At 54.5% G+C, this 20212-nt stretch overlaps 1 protein-coding gene across 2 annotated transcripts; it reads right to left on the reverse strand.

Moving 5' to 3' along the window:
• Positions 1 to 1800: 1800 nt before the first annotated feature.
• On the reverse strand, positions 1801 to 18772 carry LOC111150231 (1-aminocyclopropane-1-carboxylate synthase homolog (inactive)). 2 transcript variants are annotated; one of them, XM_022507656.1, is made up of 16 exons: positions 18585 to 18772; positions 17406 to 17696; positions 15004 to 15063; positions 12688 to 12758; positions 11302 to 11371; positions 10740 to 10806; positions 8707 to 8804; positions 8162 to 8239; positions 7333 to 7433; positions 6602 to 6691; positions 5097 to 5142; positions 4841 to 4982; positions 2958 to 3100; positions 2687 to 2840; positions 2454 to 2547; positions 1801 to 1988 (listed from the first exon to the last, which is right to left on the reverse strand). In XM_022507656.1, exons 2-15 carry the CDS (start codon positions 17694 to 17696, stop codon positions 2459 to 2461), a joined length of 1500 nt encoding a protein of 499 aa, XP_022363364.1. In that variant the 5' UTR covers positions 18585 to 18772; the 3' UTR covers positions 1801 to 1988; positions 2454 to 2458. The 2 variants fall into 2 exon arrangements, with proteins under 2 accessions (XP_022363364.1, XP_022363363.1); XM_022507655.1 differs by having other exon boundaries at positions 4841 to 5142.
• Positions 18773 to 20212: the final 1440 nt, after the last annotated feature.

Here is a 20212-nt window from a genome sequence, read left to right on the forward strand (position 1 = left end):
TGCGATCACTTTGGGGCCCAAACCTGGACCTGCATCTCCCGGCCTGGGAAAGCAGCGTGAGCTCAGGAAACACATGGTGGGGGGTGTTGACCTATCACGTATACTCGGCTTTGCATGGTTCCCTGAGAGTCCTGATGCAGGTAGCTATTCTGGGGAGCAACCTTAGGGAACGGTGAGATCGGAATTCTAAGAGAACAAAGAAATCCTGCCCAGCGGCGTGGTAAAGCGCAGGCTCCTGCCCTGGGCTCCCGGCGCTCCACCCCAGGGGTTTCTTTGAGGAGCCATGGGGCAGGTCACAATTGTCTACTGCACAGCGGCCACCTGTACGCGGAGGTATTCATCCGCGGCTTCCTGTGTCCCTGTGACCCAAGGATCGCCCCGGAAGGGTTAACTCCCCCTAGGCATTCCCAGCTCACATGAGCCCCGTGAGGCTGTCAGAGAAGCCTGGGACAGAAAGTGACATTCGGGCAGCCCAGGGGGGCCCAGGGGCGATGCTCACGCACAGTTGGCTGGCCGTCCTAAGGAGCAAAGCAGAAACATGAGCCCACAGGGGACCGGAGATGGGTGTGGAATATGCCAGACCCAGACTCCGCAGAGCGATACATATGAAGCACGCCCCTTCCCCCAGCACCAGCCAGCGGGGCTCCTAGGCACCCCCTTCTGCCGACTGAAACAGAGGAGCTCCGTTCGGGCCCGATACCCCGCTCGGTCTGCCTCTGCTGGGAAGGCAGCTGGATGCCCTCTAGAGAACTAGGAGTCTTTCTTCAGAGAATTCTAAACGGAGTGTATCACAGCGGTCCTTCCTTGGGGGGCCCTGAACCACAAGGGCAGCGCCACAACAGAGGTTTTTACGGCCGTTCTTACTCTGGCCCGTAAAACCTGAAGGCTTCCCAGTGAGTCAACAAATCCCAGTAGCAGAGTTTCCTGGAAGTGGGAATAGAAAGGAGTGATAGCCAAAGGCACTGAACAATAATTGAAGGCACTGACGGTGACAACACAAAGCCTGGATCTCAGGACGGGAAAGGGTCAAAGCAGCCTGCCGGCCCCTGGTTTGGCAGGGTACAAACAGCACAGGATTCCAACCAAACCCACCCGACTTTGAATCCCGGCTCTGATGCTGTCTGGCTCCGTGACTTTGAGAATGTCATTCCAGCTCTCTGAGATGTGTGGCCTCTTCTCCCAAGTGGAGGATAATAGTGTCAGCTTCCCTGGATTGTCAGAGTTAGAAATAATGCACAGAAATTACCAGCACGGTGCCTGGCACGTGGAAGGTATTCAAGGAAAGATGGAGAAAGAATGAATGGATGAAAGGCAGAAAGGCAGAGGAAAGAGAATCCTGTATCAAATACTCTGGGTTGCAGAAAGTACACACGACGGCCCCGACATTCTCTTAAAACAGAAGCAAGGAAAGAGACCGCTTTTCTACCCCAGAGAAGAGTCCTCCGCACACAGCTTTAACGTCAGTCCAGAAAGCCCACTTGGGCTCCAAACTCAAGCTCCCCTGAGGATGGCTCAAGTGGCCCCTTGCCTGCTTAGGATGGAAGGGCCAGCCTGGGTTCAAGTCTAGCCCTATGCTCCCCCCAGCAGTCTTGGGTGGCTCACTTGGGTTTGACATGGTTGGTGAAGGCAGTTCCTTGCCAGGAAGGAGGAGGCAGAGGAGCTCTTCCTGATCGCCCCCACTGTGTCTTGTCTGTCGCCGCCCAAGTGGAGGCCTGTCCCAGGTCCCAGGTGTCCTGGGGGCCCACACACCCTCCCTTGGGAGAACGATCGGAACACACAGAATTAACTCCTTCCTCCTGGGACTTGGGAACTATCACTCCTGTTTATTTCTTGGGTATGCTCTGTCTTCTATGCGCTGTTCTTCCGACTTGTTTCTAGGCAACAAAGGACGAAAGATGGTGTCATCAAAAGAAGGTACACGTTGTTTTCTTTTCACGTCCTCAGGGGGGCGAAAGCTTGTGGTCGGGAGCAGTCATGACTCCTCCATTCTGTAAATTATTCACAATACGGGGGAGATGAAGCATGAGAGACTGTGGACTCTGAGAAGCAAACTGAGGGTTTTAGAGGGGAGTGGGGGTGGCGGATGGTGGTGGGTATTATGGAGGGCACGTACTGCATGGAGCACTGGGTGTGGTGCATAAACTGAATTCTGGAACACTGAAAGTAAATAAAATAAAGTTTTTTTAAAAATTACAACAGAGGCTCCTAGTTTCTTCCAGTTCTGTTTAATAGAGGGGGAGGGGCCGAGGCACAGCAAGGCTGGAGGAGTCTATCCCATGCCCTGAGCGGGGCCAGGAATGGTTCTTCTTCGAGGGTGAGGTCACGTTGGGTTCCCTCCTGACAAATGGCCCATCTGCCGTGGGTCTCCATAGCCCCAAATGGCTCAGATTCACGGTGGCTGCCAGGCCCTGCTGTCACCAGGCCCTACTGTCACCAAGTGATGACCAGCTCACCTGTGCTAACTCCTTGGCTCCTGGGTCTGACAAGAAGAGGGCTCTTCCGCCACCCGGGATTTGTCCTCCAGCACCTGCCGGACCCTCTGCATCCCTGGGAAGGAGAAGGGACAGCCCCTTGGCACTGGCGGCTCGGTCGGCAAGACGGACAAGCTGAGGCTGCTGGAGCCACAGGTGGGATGAGAAGCGGGAGGGCAGAGTGAAGGGTGCGGCGAGGAGGGCAGGTCGCTTACCCAGGCGAAGCCGGTGGGCCTTGTCCGAGAAGACCAAGCGGAACCAGCCGGGCTCTTTACACTCAAAGGTCTGGCCACAGGACAGCAGCACCTTGTTGTCCAAAAAGCGGCGCCAAAGCAGCATTTCTGCCTTAAAGGTGGCCTCGGGCAGGAACTGGGAGGGTGGCAGGGGCTCAGGTGGGAGAGGATACACCCCTGCCCTTCACCTGCCAGAGAGAGGCTTCAACCACTCTCCCCGCTTCCCCCACCCATGCAGCCCCACCTGTGTTACCTTCCTCAGGTCAACCCAGATGAAGAAGCCTGCCCCTCGGCTCAGGAAGGGGATGCCCAGGGCCTGGAGCTCTCCTGCCACATAGGCGTGAGCAGCCTTGAGCCGGGCATGGTTCTCCGGTAAGTACACCTGGTTGATCCAGTCTGTTTGGGGGAAAAGAGAAACCAACAAAGAACTCTCTCACCAGCCCTCACCACTGCCCCACAAGTCCCAATGCTGACAAGAGAAGGGCCACGAGTTGCCAAGATCCTTTCTCCAGCTGGTGGGGGTGGGGCCGCACGAATAGTCCGTGTCCCGTAGAAAGCACTGGAAATCCAGGTAGCTGGCCTCACAGCTGCCAGCCCTGCACACACAGGGTCCCCCGGGATGCAGATCCTAACGGAAGGCCCACGCACACACAGATGCTTCCGAGCCCCGGAGGCTGCCGTTCAGGTCCCAGCCTGGCCCCTGACAAGAGGTGGGGCCTGGGGCAACTTCACCTCCCCATCCTCAGCTTTTTATTAACTTTCTTTGGTGTCCCATTTGATGAGGGTTTTCAAATGATTTGATTTTTTTTTTTTTTTTTCTGAGAGCGAGAGAAAGCGAGAGCTATAGAGCGAGCGTGCAGACGGGGCAAAGGGAACGGGAGACAGAGAATCTCAAGCAGGTTCCACACCCAGCGCGGAGCCCACTGCGGGGCTCGACCTCACAACCCTGAGATCGTGACCGGAGCCTAAACCAAGAGTTTGATGCTTAACTGACGGCGCCACCCAGGAACCCCACCCCCCTTTTGATGCATTTTTAACACAGGTATACATCTGTGTAACCCACCACCTGCAGGCAGGACACCGAACAGTTCCCTGGCCCCAAAGAGCACCCTCATGCTGTTCATAGTCCCAACACTCCCCTGCCCCTGACAACCACTGGTCTGTCAGTTCTCTGTCACCTGTCTTGCCTCTTCAACAATGTCACCGAAGTGGAATCATACAGTCATGTCACCCTTGGAGACTGGCCTTCTTCACACAGCACAATGCACTTGAGCTTACTGTGTACTGCCCTGGACCTCGCCACAGAGCCCTATTCCATTGTACAGATGTGTCCCACTTTGTTCCCTCCTTCCCCCATGGAAGAATATTTGGGAGTGATTGTGAACAAAGCAGCTATAAATTTTCACACGGAGGGTTTTGTGCGACCATGAGGATAAACAGCTTGGGAGTGGGATAGTTGGGCCACGTGGTAAGTGTGGGTTTAACTCGGCAAGCAACTTGGCTCTCCAAAGTGGCCACAACACCTTCCAACCCGCGAGCAGCGTGAGAGTTCCCACTGCTCCACATCCTCACCAACATGTGATAGGGTCACTGTCGTTTTAAATTTTGGCTATTCTAGCACGTGTATAATCATTTCCACATCTATAAAATACCAGGGGAAAGGCAGGAAATGTCTGCATCCTAGGATTCTGGGAAATAAGATGACGCAATGAGAACATCTAGCAGGGCTCACTACAAGGTGGCAATTATAGATCCCCTTTGCTATCTAGACCCATTAGCTGAGATCCTCGTAGGCAGAGATACTCCCGTTATAACTGTTTTCCCTTTGTTGCTTCTACTTTCTCTTTTTTCAAGCGCTCACAGCTAATAATGATGAGTTCACGTTGACCAAGTGCCTATGATATGCCAGGTGCTATTCGAATTGACAAATCACACGAACTGAGGTTTGGGGAAGTGAAGTAGTGTGCCACATGGTCAGGAAGTGACGGAGTGGGCTATGAACCAGTCGTGGCCCTGGGTTCTCGAACACCACCCCAAATCTTCTCATGCAAGAAGCACCCATGATCCCTGGCCCATTCCCAACTGACTATAACCTCTCCACCCCCCATTCTCAAATGACCAGGCCCAGGCAGTCACCACGGTCCCGGAGCAGCTGTGCCATCTGGTACTGGACCAAACCACTGAGGCCGTGATAGCGGCAGAGGGAAGCCACCGCAGTGGCCACGTCCCGGTTTTCCGTGTAGAGCGTGCCGAAGCGGAGCCCAGACATCCCGAAGTCCTGCAGAGAAAGGCACACCTGGGCAGTGGCCAGCCCTCCACCAAGGAAGCTGGTTCCACCCACCTCTATGCCCTCCCACTTCCCTGACATCCCCGAGGCTAGCCAGAAACCTACCTTGCTGGTCGCCCACATCACGTGGGTCCTCTGGGGGTCAGGCAGCCTGCAGAGAATACAGGTGGGGACAGAGGCAATGCAGATCCACAAAAGCTCATACACATTTGGATGAATTTAGTTCTGTGTCTGTGTGAAGCCCTGGTTTCACCTTTTTGAATCATCAATTCCTACACATCCTTTAGAGTCAGGGTCAGCAAAATACAGCCTGCAGGCTAAACCCAGCCCACAGCCTGTTTTTGTAAATAAAGCTTTACTGGAACACAGCCATGCTTTTTCATGTACATACTATAGCTGCTTTCGTGCCATATGGCAGAGTTGAGTGAGAGACCATAGGCCTGTAAAGCTAAAATATTTGACATCTAATTCAAAAATACTTTCTGATCCCTGATCTAGAGCTCAGCTCAAGTTCTACTTCCTCAAACAGACCTTCTCTGACCACTCGCAGCAGCCTGGGCCCATGGGGACCCCAAGCAGATCCCCTCATGCCTCCCCAGACTTGTCCTTTTTAGCACTTATCACAGCCACAATCAAATGACTGTGTATTTCGCCACTAAAATGTTTTTTTCTGGGGGCACCTGGCTGGCTCAGTCGGTTAAGCATCCAACTCTTGGTCGAGGCTTAGGTCATGATCTCACAGTTGTGGGATTGAGCCTCACATCAGACTCTGCCCTCAGCATGAGTCCGCTTAAGGCTCTCTCTCCCTCTCCCTCCTGCATGTGTGGAGTCTTTCATTTATTTCAACTAAATAAAATCTTCAAAATGTTTTTTCTGGCTAGAAATAAAAGTTCCGCTTGAGAGGGGCCTACGTCTTTCTCAGTCCCTGTTATATCCCAGCACCAAGCAGGGTCTGGCACAGAGGAGGTGACAAGTCGTTCATTTTCTGCGCCTCACTGTCCTACTCCATAAACAAACAGGAGTCGCAACCATGCGCTTGGCAGAGCCTCGCAAGGACCCACTGAGAGAACCAATGGAAAGGACTTCACGGGGTCCAAAGTTCTGAACACATACCAGGAACCGTGAGAGTCTCTCAATGCCGCATTTATAGACTTTGCGGGTGATCTGGTCCAAGAGTCTCCAAAACTCCTTCAGCCCAGATTCTTGGTTCAGGCTAAATCTAATGAAAACGCCCAAACAGCTAGAAGTGCTTGGCATGGGGCTGGGGCTGCAGAAGGATGGGCGGAGCAAGCGAACGAGCGGGTGGATGGATGGATGCAGCTGAAGCCACTCTGGAGATGAGCGGACAGCACAGGAGGCCAGCTCCCACCTTCGCAGCCCCTCCACCCCAGGAAGCCTACGGCCCAGCCCCTCCCTGGAGTTCTCAGAAACCCTGATGTAGCCCGGCCCTCCCATCTTCTCCTCACCGGGTCTGGGGACAGTGGGATCAAATCAGTGGGATGGAAGGGAGCTGCCCCGGGACAGGTCACATCATGTGGGCGGGGCCACCAGGGACCGGGGGACCAGGGGCTGGCAGAGCCGGGCCTGTGGCTGTGGCAGAGCAGCCTCACCCTTCCAGGCTCAGGACGCTGCGGTAGGCCGCTGGCTTCTCGAACACGGATAGCATGTAGACCTCATCCACCATCACGTGCAGCTCATGCCTGGAGGGGCAGGGCCGGGGAGGAGACAGCTTGGTCTGCGGGTCAAATAGGTCCCCCGTGGTGGGGAAGCAATGACTGAGAAACCCAGTGGACCATGGTAGGGCCCAGGGCTGCCAAACTTTGTTCCAGAAACACCTTCCCCTGTGTCTAACGCTTCACACAGGAAGATCCATACGCAGATGATGGGCTTCTGAAGCACCTCGGAGGAGAGGCAAAGGCCTCGGGCACATCCGCAAAAGAAGGGCCCAACTGAGTGCAAACCAGGTTTGTACAGACAGACCCAGATTCGAGTCTGGCTCCACTCCTCACTTGAGGGCTCGGCAACCTGGGGACCATGACCACGTGATGACTAATAGGGTGACTGGGAGGACTGCATGAGATACAGCATGTGAAGAGCTTAGAAGGGCTCCTGGCCCCTGGGGGGCAAAATGTAGGACAGCTGTTTTCCTACCTAGAAAGAAAGAGGGAGAGAGAACCCTAGCACCCCCACAAACCCTGCCCCCCATCCCAGTGCTGGGGAAGGGCAAAAGCGGGTGGAGGCCCACAGAGGAGTGAACAGGGTAGAAGAGTCCATACCAAGGCCTGCGCCCGTAGCCTGATCTGCCAGGACGTTTTTGTGGGGTGACTGCGGGGTGCCTCACCTCTTGGCAAATTCCAGGTAGTCCCGCAGCTCTCCTGGGGAGTAGATGTCACCCAGAGGGTTGTGGGGGTTGATGAGGATGAGACCTTTGACCTTCACACCCTGAAAGCACCAGTGGGGCAGGAAACACTCAGCTCCTCCCAAAGACCAGAGCCACACGCTCCCACTGACTGGGGCTGGCGGCTGGGTGGGATCCGGGGGAGATGGGATGGGAACGTGTTCAGGACCCAGCGTGAAGCAGGTAAGGGCAGAGAATTACGTATCTGCAGCAGATATCATACGTGCAAATGTGTCAGCCAGGAAAGAAAACAGAGGCAGAGAACAAAGCCCAGAGGCAAGAGGCCCAAATGCCAGTGAAGGCTGCCTCTGTTGGCAGAACAATGGGCGGGGGTTTGCACTTTCAGATTCCTACAGGAGGCATGTGTGACCATACTGGCCACAGACTGGAAAGGAACCACGGGAGGAGTAACCCTCATCTCTGCCTTTCTTCAGAAGGTCCCCTCAAAGAGGGACGCGACAGGGGAATCAGGTCCTCGGATCACCAGGGAGACTGCTGAACGGCACACCACTAAGCTCCACACTCGACCCCCTGACCAAAGTCAGTTGGAGCAGGGGTAGGGGTGTTCGAGTTCCCACGGGTCTCAGAATCTTTCTCTAGTGGGAAGACCCTCCACTGGTAGGCTCCTGATGGACCCCCAGAATGGTTCTCTGGGGCCATCTGACACCCCAACCCCACCACGGAGTGCCAACTCCACACCCAGGATGAGATCAGCCACCGGAAGTCTGTGCCCTGCCCAGACCCAGCCTTGGGATTGATTTGACCCCCAGACCTCAGAATTGGCTCTCTGCAAGGCCATCTCCAGCTTCTCCACGGTGAGCTGGAAGGGACGTGTGTCCAGCCCAGTGACCTGGAAAAAGAGAGAGAAAAGTCACCGGCCCAATTCAGCGATTCCCCCGAACCTGAGCTTCTGGGGCCTCTCCTAACAGTCATCTCTAGCCTCCTTGGAACAGTCTCTGAAAAAACCCTGGCAGGGTCCCTCCCCTCATTGCCGGCCATGCCATCACATCAGGGATAGCTCAGCACTCTCAGTCAGGAAGAGGCCCCAGAGACCCTCTGATTGGTGTCCAAGAAGTTACACGCTGAGGTCTGCTCTGTCCCCTCCTCACCCCACCATTTTGATGGAGTCTCCCTGCGGCTGCCCTTGGCTTCTATGCTGACCCAGAGATCTCAGAGCTGGGACCTGGGGAGCCCCAGGGGAACCCAGGTATGGACCACCATGGGCAACAGAGGGCTCCACCCTCCTTGCAGCCGTGATCTCGGCATGGACTCCCTCCCACGGCTGCCCTCAAACTCACAGAGAGGAAGAACTCTTACCTCACTTTCCAGATAGACACACACCAGCCGGACGTTGCCATAAAGATAGACGTGCTGTGTGATGGCCCCATAGTAAGGTGCAGGGATCAGGAAAGCCTCTGAGGGAAGGAATGGTTCAGGGCCTGTCATCCTCCAGCCAGATCACCCTAGTCCCCCATCACCCACAGGCTCCACTTGGCCTCCCCAGCCTTCCATGTCCTTGGGGGAACCCCAGGCATACACTCTGTCTCTCAACTCCCAAGCTCTAACACCTGGATCCACTGAGATGAGCCCCTTCTCTGATCATCAGTAGCTGACATTTACTGAACACTTATTACGTGCTGGAAACTGGGCTAAACATATATTTGTGTGTCATCTCATTTGGTCCTCACAGTAGCTCTGTGATGTCAGTACTCCTGTCACCCTCACTTTCCCGATGAGGTCACTGAACCTCGGAGGGTCCCTCTGAAGCACCCCACGTGCTAACTCACTCCAAGGACAGACCCGGATCCAGGGAGTTGAAGCTGCGGGGTGATCTGGGCTCGACAGATGGACAAACGGGACAGCAGGCAGAACTGCCCAGAGAGAGAGAGTGTGTTCAGGACGAGCGGGTTCTCCCTCCCTGGGGACATTCAAACACAAGGCTGAGGCCATCTGGTGGGGAAGCACGTCGTGTGGAACATTCTAGCTGTGAATGGGGGAGTATTGATGACCTCCAAGGTCTACCCTGAGGCAGAGGCAGGCGTCCCTCCAGTTCTGAAGGGGATACGCGGGCAAGCTGCCCTCCCTTCCCCCGGCCCACCCCACTCACAGCTCCGGAAGGGGCAGCTTTGTCCTACATGTTCCCCAGCCCAGCCATGGGGAGTGGACAGGAGGGAAACGAGGGACCCGAGGGAGCCAAGGCACTGGCGGGCCAGAAACCTGGCACAGGCTCTCTCTCACGACATGCTCCAGGAAGCACAGACGCCCGTGAGGTTGAGCATGTACACCTGAGCAGAAGGGTCATGAGTGGGTGGAGTTGAGGAAGGTCCAGAGAGAGGTTTGCAGATACAGAGGGGAGGACCCTACCCCTGTGAGAGGTGGACAGTGTGACACTGACCCCGTTCTTGGCTGTTCGAGAACAGGTAGGAAATCGCCTATCCTATCCTTGCGACGAATCTTCTTCTTATGGTTCAAATCCTGGGTCCTGTCTCTGTATGTGAATTTGACAAGTCATGTAAGCCCCTGTGCCCTAATGTCCTCATCCGGGATGTGGGGACAGCACAGAACCCACCTCAGAGGCGAGAAGTGAGGATTAAACGGGCCTATGTGTAAAGCCTTAGGCTGTGCCCGCAACATAACACGTGGTCAGTAATTATCACCCAGAATCCCTGTTAGCGAAGCTGGCATGAGGGGGCCTCTGTTCTGGTGACAATGAGCCCGATCGGGACCTGCTCTCAGTCCCACTATGGATCCTGAGGGACACTACTGGCTGCCTACTCACCAGCCATTCCAATTTTCTGGCTAAGAGAGCACCAGATTTCCCAGAAATGACCAGCAGTAAGTCCGAGGAAACAGGGCCTTCTGCTAGCCTCTGGGGAGGAACCATGCTTGGTTGAAGTCAACCAAACTTATCCCGTCTGCCTGGGGCTGCTCTGGGAATGGGTTTGTGCAGCGGCTCTGGCCACGAAGACATAAAGGGGAGCTCCGCTGGGACTTTCTTTGGGAAAGAGTATCTCCCTTGCCCCCTCCCAATAAAACAAAGACACAGGCGAGGCACAACCTTTCCCCTTTCTCCCTGCCTTTAGGACCCACTGACAGCCTGCACATGAAAGGAAAAACCAAGGTCATCACAGAGACAAGCCCCGAACCCCGGCATCACGTCGACCTCCTCCAAAACTGTGGACATCCAGGTATCTTGACCAGACATCCGGTCAAGCCGCTCGTTAAGCCCCCTGCAGCCTCGTCGTTGGCTATGGCCAAAGGCATTCTGACACAGGCCACAAAGACAGGCAACTGTGGGCACCGCAGGCATAGGGCAGCCCCCAAAGCTGAGCAGGCCATGGGTCACTTACCCCCTGTCTCACACAGCACCATGGCCAGAGCAGAGAAGAGAGAAGCACAGCCATTCAGGACAACCACCTGTGGGTGACACATCCACGCTGACAAAGATGAGTATCCATCCAGGCGGGAGCAAGGACCTACAGCTGTACCCAGGCTAGCAGGGAGCGGGGGCTGGGTCCCAACTTGGTGCCCTGTGTGGCTCGGTCACAGCAAAGCCACCAGAGGAAGCCAAAGGCCTCTCCTGACTGACAGCCAAGTGCCTGTGTTGCTTATCCTTTGGGCCCCGCTCTGGATCAACAGAACAAGAAGAGGGAGCTGATCACTCAGAGAGTCTTGCCTGAAGGTACGGAGGCAAGGAGGGAGCATTGAACAAACTGGAGCAGAAACTCTAACCAAATTAGGTCCTCAATATCTAGGATGAGGAAGACAAAGGGCAGGGGTGCTCCTAATTCTACCCGGAAACAGCCCAAAATCGAGTGGAAGGCAGATCCCAAGCCCACCCTACCCCTGCCCAGTCAAAATTGGGGGAGGTGGGTGGAAGAACAGGGGAGAGCAGAGGAGGGGGCAACTCACATTGTCTGGTTTAAGGGGGTTGGGGCTCTTGCAGTAGAAAGACAGGAATCTGGCCACTTCCTCCCGGAGGCTAGAGATCAGACGGAGAGATGATCACTGTTTGCCAGAGGATCCCCAACCCACAGTCTGTCCCAGAGCTCCCCCGGTGAATCTTCACACAGACACCATCATCCTTCTCTGATTTCCCATGCAGGCAGCGGGATCGGCGTGGCCTCCATGTCGCAGGACCTACCAGTCCCCTGCCCCATCACTACCCACACATGGACACTTGCATTCTCTGTAGTTCTAGGACACCCGACCCCCTTAATCCCCTGGCCTCAGGGATATGAAAAGTAACACTCCACCTACACATAGATCTAGCTAGTAATAGTAATGCTATCATAACGGTAACTATCGTCAGAGTCACGGTTGGACCATTTCCATCATGCAGGAATTACGTGGGGAATTTTACTCATTTAATCTTTATAACAATCCTATGATGCTGTTATTATTCCCATTTTACAGACAAAGAAACGGATGCTTGAAGGAGATAAGTCACTTGCTGGTAAGTGGCAGAGCCCACACTCAAGGCAGTGGGCTATCTCCAGGGCCCACCATCCTCATTACCTAGGAACGAACGCTTTGGAATCCAGTCCTGCTTGGCCCCTGGAACAGCAGCCGCTCCAGCAAGTGCTCACTAAGTACCAGCTCCAATTAGCATTATTGAACTCGCCCCATTGGACCAGGAGGAAAAGTGGGTGGGGCTGCCCCCACCAGCAGCCCCCGAAGCTGATCCTGCTTCCTCTAAAACTACTGGGAGAGCAGGGAGAAGGACTCCATGCCTGAAGGCCCTCTGCCTGCCTCAGACCCATGGAAGCAAGTGAGGGAGCTCCCAAGCTGTGGTGAGACCCGCAGAGGCCCTGGTACCCCACAGACACTCCAGGAAACCCCATGATTGCCAGACCTCCAGGATGGCCCTCGGCCCAAGGAAGGTTTTCTCCACCTGCCATAGTCACATCCGGGGCGGGATAATTCTTTGTTATGAGGGCCGGCCACTACCCAGTAAATGCCTGAGGAGCCCCTTCCCAGCTGGGACAAGCAAAAGTGTCTCCAGAAGGGCGCCTGGGTGGCTCAGTGGGTTAAATCCTCTGCCTTCAGCTCAGGTCATGATCCCAGGGTCCTGGGATTGAGCCCCACATCCGGCTCTCCGCTTGGTGGGGAGTCTGCTTCCCCCTCTCTCTCTCTGCCTGCCTCTCTGCCTACTTGTGATCTCTCTCTCTGTCAAATAAATAATAAAATCTTTAAAAAAAAAAAAAAAGTGTCTCCAGATGTCCTAGATGTCCTATGTCCCCTGGGAGCAAGACCAACCCCCGGGCTGGGAACCACCAGCCCGAGGCAGCTACTTACAACAGATGTCCCCTCCAGTCGGGGTACTGCAGCAGGGACGGCTCCACCCGCAGCATGTCGCTCTGACTCAGCTGGGGACAGAGGGAAGGGCAGGCTGAGCGCCATACACCCTCGGGGTGACCGCCGGCGTGGCGCTTCCACCCACATCCACACGGCCCCCACCACGAAAGCCTGGGCTTGGTCTGCTCATCAGAGAAACGAGGGGAGAGGCAGCACGGGCACAGCCTTCTCCTGCCTGTTTTGCAGAGGAGGAAACCGAGGCTTCAGAAAGTGAGGTGACTCAGCCAATGTCACGGAGCTAGCAAGTGGCAGAGCCAAGACAAAACCCAGAAGGTCTGACTCCTAACCCAGTGCTCTGTTTACAACACTGCCATCTAAAAAACCCCGAGGAGTGGGGGCACATCGGTTAAGCATCTGACTCTTGATTTCCACTTGTGTCATGATCTCAGGGTTATGAGTTCGAGCCCCATGTCGGGCTCCCTGCTCAGCCGGGAGTCTGCTTGAGATTCTCTCCCTCTCTCTCTCTCTGCCTCTGCCCCTCCCCATGTTTGCATGTGCGCATGCTCTCTCTCAAATAAATAAAGAAATCTTTTGAATAAATAAATACATAAATAACCCAGAGGGATGGATTGGTAGAAGCAGTGATAGAGACCATGCTACTCAGCTGCTCCCTGGGGTGACAGAAGGGATCCCAGAGTTGGGCGCCATCCCCTCGGTGTTGGCTCCGACTTCTGGAGGGATTCGGGCCATTGTGTTCCTGCAGGCTCAGCTCAACTTTACGCTTTGGAAAGTGTGGCCGTTTCTACACCATCCCCACCCTGACCAGGCGCTGGGTTAGTAATTCCCCGGGCATCACAGACACAATGTCAAAGAAAGGCAGAAGTCTTAGGGAGTGGACCAAAAGAAGAAGGGCAGTCAGCCACTTGTATATGACTCCAACCCTTCCCGTCTGTCCTGCCGCCCGGAGAGCCGCACCGTCCAGTGGGAAGGCCACAGTCACGTGAGCCCCCTGAGCACCTGGAATGTGGCTGGTCTGAACTGAGACCCACTGGATTTGAAAAACGTGATATGAAAACAGTATGTAACATTTCTTAATTTTTTAGATTGATTACATGTTGAAATGGTCCTATTTTCAATATATGGAGGTAAATAAAATACATTAATTACTAAGATGAATTTACCAGTTTCTTTTTACTTATCTAATAGAAAATTTTAAATTACATACATGGCTCACATTTTATCTCTGTTGGACAGTGCAGCAGGGAACTGGCTGGATAGGACAGGCATCTTGAGCCCCCTTCCTACACCCCTTTCCCCTTGGGTCTTGGATTTGCCACCCTCAGAAATAAGTTCCTTTGGGGTGTGCGTCGCTCTCTCTACAATCCCAAACTTGGAGTCTGTGGCCTTGGGAGACACATCTATCAGGCATTTTCAGTGGTTTGCTAGAAAGGGCTCGGACCAGCTCAAGAAATCTGCTTCTTACATTTCCAGGAATTTTACACGCTGTGTTTAAAAAAAAACAGCCATTAAAAAAATTAAATTATGTCAATGTATAAATAAGTAAATTGCATTAAAAACAAGCATAGTAACTAAAATATCACTGCTTCTGATTATGTTACTACATTTTGTTTAGATTTTATTTCTTTCTCAGAGAAAGAGAGAGCCTATGCACAAGCAGGGGGAGTGACAGGCAGAGGAAGAAGCAGGCTCCCCGCTGAGCAGGGAGCCCAATGCAGGACTCTGTGCTAGGACCCTGGAATCAGGAGCTGAGCAGAGGGCAGACGCTTAACCGACTGAGCCACCCAGGCATCCCTATGTTACTACATGTTTACGTGTGTTCTTGAGGTTATTTCCATCTTTGCGTCTGCATGGTGGGGACACTACAAATCTTTTTTCCATCTCTGTGTGCAAGGACGTCACATCCGTGGCTTGAAATCAGCCGGGAGTATTTACACTATGAGAATTGGCAAAATCTACAAATCAGAGTCCTCCCTACCCCAGAGGCAGTTGTTAAATGCTGACCACACCCCACTGAGTGTCCCCTCACCACCGCCACCCTGCTGGGAGAGCAGGACCCAGGCAACAGGAGGGACTGAGTATGGGAAGAGGTAAAGCAGGAGCAGAACAGGGAAGTGACTGGCCCAAGATCACAGAGAAAGTTGTCCCTGAGGCAGATCTGGAACCGGGGTGAGCAGACTCTCAGGCCAGGGGTGCAGAGGCAAGGGGAAGACTCTGGTCAGGGAAGCCTTCCAGGAAGTCCAAGAGCAGACGGGCCCTGGGAGCTGCTGATGGCTCCCAGACATGTACCGGACTTACCCGTGTGGAGAGCAGGTCAAAGCAGAGTTTGTTTTCACTGGTGCCCAAATTAATGATGCCCTGGAGAGAGAGATACGGAGGCAGAGTGAGCATAGCCAAGTGGTCCCAAAGGGAAAGGCCTGAAATGCACACGGAGGCAGAAAAGCAAAGCGGGAACGATCGCACCCTCCCAAACCCCCTTCCTTAGCCTTGTTGAGCCCCACCTCCTCTCAGCAACCTGGTCCATCTTCCCATTTCTAAAGCTCTGTTCAAAGGCCATCTCCTCCAGGAAACCTCCCCAGAACCCCAGCTAGAAAGGATCTTTCCTTCTTCTGGAACACAAAACTCATGATCTGTCCCCCTGTAGAGCACTGCTCACTCTCTGCCTCCAGGTCACAAGGACAGACGGACATGCTTTATGTCCCCCACTGGATGGGAAGGTCCCTGAAGGGGATGCACACCCAAGAAACCACCAGTTAGTAAGACCCGATACATGTTTGTGGTACAAAACAAGGTACAACGTAAAGCAGTGCTCTGGGAGGACCAGGAACAAGGATACATGCGGAGCAGGAAGGGCTCCGTAGCTGGCAGAAATGGTCCCCTGGGAGACTGTGTGCAACCACACACCGCCTTGATCCCACCCCATGAGGCACCCACTCATAGGAGCGAGAGTGGGGAAGGCACAACTCAAGTCGCCCATAGAGTCCCCAGGGAAACTCATGCTCTCTAACCCCTGACCCCTGAGGTATTGGGGCAATGAGGAAGGAAGCAGGATATGGAAGCCAAGCTTGAATGAGCCAATATTCTGACCAATAAAAGGCATGGCTCCTTCACTCTCTGAGGAACAGAGCAGTAGGCTCCTCTGCTCACAGCTAATCTGTTCACAAATCCTGTCACTTCTACCTTAGAAATACGTGTTCAGGGGCGCCTGGGTGGCTCAGTGGGTTAAAGCCTCTGCCTTCAGCTCAGGCCATGATCTCAGGGTCCTGGGATCGAGCCCCGCATCAGGCTCTCTGCTTAGCAGGGAACCTGCTCCCCCCTCCCCCCGCCACCTGCCTCTCTGCCTACTTGTGATCTCTGTCTGTCAAATAAATAAATACAAGCTTTAAAAAAGAAAAGAAAAGAAAAGAAATATGTGTACAGCCCAACGTCATCTCAACTCCATGGCTAAGACCTCTGTCGAGCCGCCAGAGCTTCCTGTCTCCCTTCTTGCGATGGCTTCCCTCCTTCCTTGCCGGCCTGCACTCACCCCGACCTCCACACAGCAGCCTAAGCCCCAGGCCTCTTCTGAAAGCCAAAATCAGATCATACTGCTCCTCCTCCCAACGCCTTCCACTGTGCTGTGTCGCAAACCAGAAGCCTGTCCGCGTCCCATGACGCCACAGTCTCCATCTCCAGGCCACCGCCTGATCTCTCTGACCTCGTCCCCTGCCAGTCGCGGGGCTTCACTCCAGCCATCGTGGCCTCTGTGCCGTCCCTTGAACTCATCAAGCACAGATTCACCTGGAGCCTTAGCACCGGCTATTCCCTCCGCCTGGAACATTCCCCGCCCCAGGTATCTGCAGGGCTCGCTGGGATAGGCAGCCTCCAAGATGGCTCCCAGGAAGCAATCCCCACCTCCTGGTGTCCACACCCTTGTGTGTAATCCCTTCCCCGTGAGTGTGGGTCAGACCTACTGACCCACTTCTGACAAACAAGATATGCAGATGGGACATCTTGCAAGAATAGGTTATAAAGGCCCTGGCTTCCATCCTGGGTATGCATGGTGTCTCCTTCTCTCTCAGAGCGCCTGCTCTGGGAAGCCAGCTGCCATGTCACATGGCAGTCTGTGGAGATTCCCATGTGACGAGGGACTGGAGCCTTCCAACACACACGCCAACGAGCCTGGAAGCGATCCTCTCCCCAGACCCCGACCACGTCAAGCCTAAGATGAGACCACAACCATGGCTTCAATGCAGGTTCACAGAAGATTCCGAGCCTGAGACACCCACCCAGAGCCTGAACCCCAGAAATTATGAAATGCGTCTGTTAAACTGCTGAAATCTGAGGTAATTTGTTACACAGCAACAGGTAACTAATATAATCCTTTGCTTTCCTCAGGTCTCCACTCGAATTGTCACCTTAGGAAAGTGGCCATCTGTGACCACCTTACATAAAACAGCAACATCTCCAGACCGCCTCATCATTCTCTATCCTCTTCACTCTGCCTTATTTTCTCTATAGCACTTATTATCATTATAGGGATGTTTTTTGGTCTGCTCCCCATCTGCCTCCCCTTCTAGAACAAAAACTCCACAAAGGCAGGAATTTTGCTTTTGCTCACAGTTGCAACCCCAGCATCTAGAACAACTTCTTGGTCAAGGTAGAGCATCCCACCCTGCAGTCTTCCCTTGGGCTCCAGTGAGCACAGGGGTCTCACTCACACTGGGGTTCTTATCCTCATCATACTCGTCCATGTGGTAGGTCCTGTAGCCCTCCTCTGCCGAGTCCCAGAACCACTTAATGACTCTTCCTCTCGAGGACAGGCAGGAGCTGTCCGAGGACAACATGGCAGTGGGACCACTCGCTCCACAGTACTCTGGCAGCTTCCGGTCTGGTTTTCTGGAGCATTCTCTTTCCAGATCATCCCCATAGTTACTGTCTAGATCCTGGATGGAGGTTGGGCCCGGGCAGGTGGCAGGTGCCCTGGATTCCTTCTGAGGCAGAGTGAACATCTGCAAAAGGACAAAAGTATTCAGGGCCCAAATTCAGCATTCAGAAAAGAAGGGCTTTCACACAGCAGAACTGAACTGGGAGTCTAGCGGTCCTTCCCATTCTTGGCTCCCCCTTTCCTTATGTCTATATATTCACCATTTCCTACGTCCCTTACTAGTGGTAACCGTAAGTCCAACGGCTTCAGCAAGTAAATCCTGTTAAAGAGCTCTTTGGGGCCAGGGGCTGGGCTTGCTACTTTTATATGGGGTAACATATAGCTGCTTTCCCTTGTTTTACATTTATGGGACTTTTTCATTCTGCAGCCTGCCGAGTCGCCAGCGTTCTTTTTCCATTCTTGCTGACCTCGATTTCAAAACACCAGGGAAAAATGTTCTGACTTAAGCAGAAAGAGCCCGGAGTCCCAGGGGTCTTTCGGTGATTGCTGTCAACAGGGCTAAAGGGCCCGAGATTACTTGGCGATGGGGGGGGGGGGGGGGGGGGGGAAGGGGAGGACGACTGAGGGTCTCCCAAGGGCAGGCACCCTGCAGAGCTCCAGGGCCTGGCAAAGCACAGGTGCCAGGAGAGGGTGGTCTCCTCCTGCCCGCGGCTGTGAGCTCCTCCGCTTTCCAAGCCAGCTTTGCCATCTGAGGAGGCGTGTAAAACCGCAGGGCAGCAGGAAAGCTATGAACCGAGGAGTTACCTAGAACTAATGCGGGCTCGTGGCTCAAGTTCGGTAAAATATGTTATCCTCGCTCCTCGCCGAATTCCCGGTCGGTCCGGAGGCAAGCCCGCACACACAGTGCAGGGGGACAGCCAGCGGCCCCGACCCCCGGGACACCCCCGCGGGTAAACACGGCTCCCGAAGCACCCCTCCCCCGCTCCACGTGGCGGGCTCTCCCGGCGCTCACCTCGCTCCCCACCCCCGACAGCGCGGGCCGGCGGCCGGGCAGAGCAGCGGGAGCGACGCCGGGCTGGAGCGCAGGGCCCGGGTTCCAGCCGCAGCGCCGCGGGGACCTCGGAGTTGCGCGGAGGGAGGGCCGAGGCTTCGGCGGGCGGCTGAGCCTCGCGAGACGACACGTCTGAGGTTCGGGAACAAGGAAGTGTGCTCCGGGCCGGGGACTGCGAGACGCAAGCGGCGACTCCTGCGGGCGATCCCCGAGCCCGCGCCGAGGGAGGCCCCGCTCCGCTGCCTGGCAAAGCGCGATCGCAGCCCCGGGCGGCGCGGGGGAGACAGCACGGGCGCTGTTGAATCGGGCGCCCGGGTGGCTTCCGCCGCCCGGACCCGCCCTCCGGCTTCCCGGACACCCAGGCGTGACCCGCGGTGCTGCAGGGTTCCCTGACCCTCCGGGGGGCCGGACCCCCCACCACGCCTCCGTCCCCCACCCTTCCCGGTGCCGACCCCGGCCAGCGCACAGCAGAAGCCAAGACGACCACCGCGGGGAAGAGTCGGGCCACGGTTCCTGGTCTCCTCTGCTGGCACCTGAGGACGCCTCCCTCTGCCTCCTGGGCCTCAGTTTCCCAGTTTGGAAGCAGTTAGAGTCTCGGAGGTTACTTGGCAAACGTGTGCCTGCTTGCACCCATGGAGAAGCCTTTCCGGGTTAAAGCGAGGGCATCCTTAAAACATCCTTCCCCTGTGAAACTTTTTACAGTGGCATTTGAAATTCTCCTCCTTTCGCTCCTTGGGACCTTTGTCGAGCTCTTCCACCGACCCCTACAAGTCCTGGGGTATCGGCAGTGAGTTAGGCTACCCAGGCCCCAGCCTGTGCCGAGCCTTGAGTAGAACAAATAAGTGGGATCCCTCAGGACAAGTATGGCTGGGAACCACTCCACTGCTTGTCTTCTCTCTGGCCTTGCCAGGAAGGAACATTGTGACCTTAAGCAGCTCTCATGACTTTGTTGGTCCCCTGTGCGATGTTCTGTAAAACAAGTCAGTTCTCTCCATTTAAGTCATATTCTATTTAATTCTGGTAAGTACTTATCAAATGTCTGTCTTGTGCCAGATCTCTGCAAAGTGCTGGGATACCCTGATAAGCAAAACAGTGGGCCAGTGTTTGATTGGGAAGGCAGATGTACAAATGGAAGGACTATTAAGAAAGAGATTACCCGTGCCATGGAAGCACGCAGCTGGGAGATCCAGCCCCAACCCTAACACATGTGTTGGCCCCACATGGGAAGTCCGACACACAATTGCTAGAAACTCAGGAAATGATGGCAGAGCTCCGAAGGGTAAGTCCTAGTTAGCTAGTGAGAGGGTGGATTGTTGGAAACAAGGGCACCTTTGATGGGGGAAGGTCAGGGTCAGTCTGGAACATTAACATTCTCAGGAATTGAACTTAAATGGACACATTTTCTTGAAAGGCACAAGTTGCCAAAACTGACCACAAGAAACAGGAAATGTGAATCACCCAGTATCTACAGAAATTAAGTTCATGAGTAAAAAACCTCCCATAAAGAATTCCAGTACAGATGGCTTTATAAGTGAATTTTACCAACCATTTAAAATATTTTTAAAAATTAACTTGACACAAACTTTCAG

This window comes from Enhydra lutris, unplaced genomic scaffold (genome assembly GCF_002288905.1).
Source record: "Enhydra lutris kenyoni isolate GAN:26980312 unplaced genomic scaffold, ASM228890v2 scaffoldscaffold22, whole genome shotgun sequence".
NCBI classification, from domain to species: Eukaryota; Metazoa; Chordata; class Mammalia; order Carnivora; family Mustelidae; genus Enhydra; species Enhydra lutris.

Excerpts from the sequence above, each read along its gene's own strand:
- LOC111150231 (XM_022507655.1), bottom strand. The coding sequence starts at position 17,696 with ATGTTCACTCTGCCTCAGAAGGAATCCAGGGCACCTGCCACCTGCCCG. Across the intron at positions 12,759-15,003 it reads TTGACCTGCTCTCCACACGG|CTGAGTCAGAGCGACATGCT; the intron begins GTAAGTCCGGTA and ends CTCTGTCCCCAG. Across the intron at positions 3,101-4,840 it reads ACAGCTGCTCCGGGACCGTG|ACTGGATCAACCAGGTGTAC; the intron begins GTGACTGCCTGG and ends TCCCCCAAACAG.